This window comes from Palaemon carinicauda, chromosome 29 (genome assembly GCF_036898095.1).
Source record: "Palaemon carinicauda isolate YSFRI2023 chromosome 29, ASM3689809v2, whole genome shotgun sequence".
Taxonomy (NCBI): Eukaryota; Metazoa; Arthropoda; class Malacostraca; order Decapoda; family Palaemonidae; genus Palaemon; species Palaemon carinicauda.
Window position 1 is genome coordinate 94,443,193 of NC_090753.1, and position 5,000 is coordinate 94,448,192.

General features: G+C 35.1%; 1 protein-coding gene across 1 annotated transcript in view; it reads right to left on the minus strand.

Annotated features, from left to right (window-relative positions):
* Positions 1-5,000, minus strand: part of LOC137622369 (uncharacterized) — a 40,075-nt gene that overhangs the window by 34,436 nt on the left and 639 nt on the right. Inside the window, exons 2-7 of the mRNA XM_068352965.1 lie at positions 4,822-4,957; positions 4,433-4,617; positions 4,051-4,237; positions 3,251-3,789; positions 2,971-3,113; positions 2,523-2,752 (exon numbers count right to left, since the gene is read on the minus strand). Of these exons, the coding sequence (XP_068209066.1) occupies positions 2,523-2,752; positions 2,971-3,113; positions 3,251-3,789; positions 4,051-4,237; positions 4,433-4,617; positions 4,822-4,957 (1,420 nt within the window). The remainder of the gene's footprint in view (positions 1-2,522; positions 2,753-2,970; positions 3,114-3,250; positions 3,790-4,050; positions 4,238-4,432; positions 4,618-4,821; positions 4,958-5,000) is intronic.

Sequence of the window (5,000 nt, forward strand, 5' to 3'; positions counted from 1 at the left end):
GTGTGTGTGCGCGCGCACACGTGTTTCTATACACACAAACACACACACACTCACTCATATATATATATATATATATATATATATATATATATATATATATATATATATATATATATAATATAGCCATTTTTAGTTCACTGCAGGACAAAGTCCTCAGACATGTCATTTAATATCTGGGGTCAGGCCAGTTTTCCTCACCACACTGGCTAGTGCGGATTGGTGATGGTGGGAGATTTTCGTCTGGTCGCTCTAAGTAAACCAACCTAGTATGGGTGGACCCTGACTAGTACAGCTTTGCTGGTTATAGTGATATGCCACTTAAAGGTATCCCCACTCAGAATGGGATATATATATATATATATATATATATATATATATATATATATATATATATATATATATATATATATATTAAATATATATATATATATATATATATATATATATACTAAATATATATATATATATATATATATATATATATATATATATATATATATATATATTCTTATTTGTCTGCATCTTTTCCCACCTTTATGTGGGGTCGATGTTATATATATATATATATATATATATATATATATATATATATATATATATATATATATATATATATATATATATATATAGGCTTAAAGGTCACCCATTCGTGTATTGACCAGACTTGCTGTTCGTTGCAAGTCAGTTAGCCATTAATAGCTCAGACACATTGTATCTAAGCTCATAAGTTGTTCAAAAGGCCATAAATATAGTGTTTACACTATCTTTATCTCAAAGTAGAAGAAAGGCTGAGAGATAAGGATTTATCCAAGGTGATCATATCAACACAGTACCACCTTCTTCTTTTTCTTTTTTTTTTCTTCTTCTTCTTCTTCTTCTTCATTTCCGTCTTCGTCTTCTTCTTCTTCTCCTTCTTATTCTCCCTCTCCTTCCTCCTCCTCCTCTTCTTCTTCTTCTTCTTCTTCTTCTTCTTCTTCTACTTAATATTTTATCTAACTTTATCTCGATAAGAGAGATATGTGATAAGATATTTCGCGGTTTTTTTATTTTATTGTTATCAATAACTTTTGAGTTTTATGTGACTAGTTTCTTAAGATGATTTTTCTATAAGAATAATGTCTTGGCTCAAAGAAAAGACCAAAGAGATTTTTAGAATCCATTTATTTAATAAATTTTTAATGTTAAATAATAAAAAATATTAAATACCACCTGCCCTGCAGGTCTTCTGAGAGTTAAATCTCGTATACTAAATATTCTTGTTGATTTAGACAGTTTCATATAAAAAATAGAATAGTTACAATATTATATGAGATAAAGTCTTGTATCTTAACAACATTATATAAAATACACAAAGAAAACACAATGGTTAAAGTGCAATAAATTAATAGATTTAAAAATAAATTAAGTTTTAAGCAATAAATTAACATCTCAACAACACTGCAATAAATAGATAAATATAATTATATAAATTTAATAAGTTAACACATTTAAAGTATAATTAATAAGATTAAAATATCGATTAATGTTCTGCATTATCATTGTACCCAGAATTAGATATCACTCATTGACTTGAGATGATTATGTTGCATAAACAATAATAAATAAACAATTCTTCTTCACCTAAGGGGATAACTACTGCACTGTAATTGTTCTGTGGCTAATTTCCTCTTGGTAAGGGTAGAAGAGACTCTCTAGCTATGGTAAGAAGCTCTTCTAGGGGAAGGACACTCCAAAATCAAACCATTGTTCTCTAGTCTTGGGTAGTGCCATAGCCTCTGTATCATGGTCTTCCACTGTCTTGGGGTAGAGTTCTCTTGCTTGAGGGTACACTCGGGCACACTATTCTATCTAATTTATCTTCCTCTTGTTTTGTTAAAGTTTTTATAGTTTATTTAGGAAATATTTAATTTACTGTTGTTACTGTTCTTAAAGTATTTCATTTTACCTTATTTCCTTTCCTTACTGGGCTATTTTCCCTGTTGGAGCCCCTAGGCTTATAGCATCCTGGTTTTCCAACTAGGGTTGTGGCTTAGCAAGTAATAACAATGATAATGATAATAATGAATTAAATATACGTCCAAACAAACATGACTTGTAATAGATTATAAACTGATTCGATTCATAATTTGATAAAAGACTCATTGATTTAGAGAAGAGAATTTCGTGTATTCTATAAATTTCTGTGCCAGCTTATCTTGCAAAACTGGTTGAGGGTACACTGAGGCACGCTGTTCTATCTGTTTCCTTATTTCCTTTTCTTACTGGGCTATTTTTTCCCTGTTGGAGACCTTATGGTACTTATAGCATCCTGCTTTTCCAGCTAACTATGTATCTTGCTAGAGCCCTTAGGTTGTTGCTTAGCTAATAATAATAATAATAATAATAATAATAATAATAATAATAATAATAATAATAATAATAATAATAATAATAATAATAATAATAATAATAATAATAACCTGTTGATTTCCATCAACAAGATCAGTTCGTTTCGCAATAGGTGTTGAAAGACCAGTCACAGCTTTTCCTTTCCTGGTTCCATAAAAGTTCTGGAGGACACTTGAAGTAATAGATCTGATCCCCTAAGCATCGGTAGAAGAAAGAGCAATTACTTGGGTCTCTGGTGTAGCCTGTACTCTTGCACTCATTGATGTTCAACTGACCTGGAGCTGCTGTGGTAACTGGGGGCCTGGTCGAAGAAGAGCTGGGTTTTGTTGGTGTTGTGGGCCTTTCTGTAGGTGCCTGGGTTGAGCTGTGAAAGAAGAGATACTTAAGTCAATCTAATCTTCAAAAATCTGAATGGAGAATGTTTGGTACGTTTATCTAAATACAGGGATCAGTGCATGACTGATACGTTTGGATAATTTCAAATTCTTCTGAGGTAATGCAACATAAATAGTTTCATGACACCAAAACATTACAGGTATGATAAGATAAAGAATATCAGATAAGTTGAAACTATTTTCTTACCTAGTAACCAATGGGTTACCAAGGGTTTTTATAATGGCTCTGAGAAGTGGATTAACACCAGCTTTGCAGGTTCCGCGGAAGTCATCCATAACGATATCCCAGATCATAATACCTCCCAGTCCTTTTGATTTAGCATACTTAGCCTGCAAGAAAATAGTTACTTTAATTGCAGTGAATCTTAGTTACACTGGTGAAAATCTGTAGTATAAACAAAGCTATACCAGGCTATAATCATCAAGCCTCTCTATGATCCAGTTCATTAATGGCTATATGGTCTTACCTTTTCAATAACTGCATTAATATCATCATATCCAACCCACTGATTTCCTTTGGTAAGGTAAGGTCCAGCTGGATCAGAGACTTTGTTCCAGCCCCCTTGTTCATGAGCTGAACAGATTTCATAGTAAGCCATTGTGCCTGCTTCCTTCAACAGTGGCCCTGGCTTTCCAGCTCCTGACGCAGGTGCTCCTGGATTTGCATCATTTCCAGCGAGTGTCCAGGATCGCCCGTAGAATGGAACACCAAGAACCAACTTTGAAGCCTTTGCCCCTCTTTTGATCCAGTGGTTGATGGCAAAATCAGCAGACAGTTCTTGGGGCTGTCCTTGAGCAGGATAGAGTGGTGCGTGGTTGGCAACTTGTTTTTCCCAGGATCCGTGAAAGTCGTAGGCCATGACGTGGATCTGGTCAAGAGCAGCGGCTACGGTAGGGACGTCGTACCCTTGGTCGATGACATTTGACCCTGCTGACACAGCAGCTGTCAAGAGCAGGCCGTGGGCATTGAAGGCTGCGCGAAGCTCCTTCACCCAAAGGCTGAAACCTGAAAATGAGCAATTTAGTTTTAAATTGATTGAATGATTTGAGGTTTTCTGGCATCCTGACATCTAAGATTGGTTGAAGAGCATTTGCCATTATACATATAAGAAGTTCCATTATTTGTAAGAGAATACACACTTGAATTATCAGCATTGCTCATAGTTATTATCAACGTTCCATTTGCCAACAGTTTCAAAATCTCTTACTAGGTTCTGCAGTTTGTTTTCACTGTTGCCAATTGGCAAAATACCACATGCAAACTAACCTTGCTTATCACTTGCTGAGCTTTGGTATGCTGGATATTCCCAGTCCAGGTCAAGTCCATCAAAGCCATATCCTTTCAGGAACTGGACGGCGTGGGCGACGAAGTCTGCTCTGAGCCTCGGACTTGCCACCAAACGAGAATACTTGTCTGTCCTGGAATCAGTCCACCCACCGAGAGCAAGCAACATCTGTTTATGATAGAACAATTCGTATGAGTAAATTCTCTCTTATGAGTTTAATCGCAGAAGGCTCCCTAACTGAAATAACATCTGAAGTCTTGCAATTTGACAAAATATTGCACTTGGTTTCTGTATAGCACTAATGAACATACACAGACGAGAAAGATATTACTAATTATATTAAGGAACTGCTGAAAAACACACCTTTGCACTGGGATTCCTGCGACGTAATTCAATGAATTTTCTGTAGTTTGCTAATCCATCGTTTTTGTCCAGATAAGAGTCATGTTCTGTAATCCTTAGGGTTGCAGCGTCCAAGGTTGCAAAAGCGTAGATTACATGTGTGCATAGTTCTACAGGTATGTCGTCTACGCTGTATTTTGCAGCGCCTGTTGAAGTACAGATAGATAGGTTTAGATTTTTAAAAGGAAAATGTAGAAGATTGTATATCTGTAGGCCTACCTATAAAAAGCAGATGGTTTGACTCTTCAGAAAACCCTTACTAAAGTAATAACTTATATGTAGTAAAATAAATACGTTCTAAAAATTCATATATACATTTATACACTCATATGATAATGAATGAATTTTACCTGTACGATAGTGGGCCCAAGACGCATAGTAACAGACCACTTTGTCACCTTTAGCTTCTACCAGACTTGGGGTTATGGTTAGAAGTGAGAGGAAAGTGGACACTAGGCCCAAAATACCTTTCAATTGCCAGGAACGCTGTAAGGAAATTAGAAGTTATTAAGTCTACGTAGATTATTTC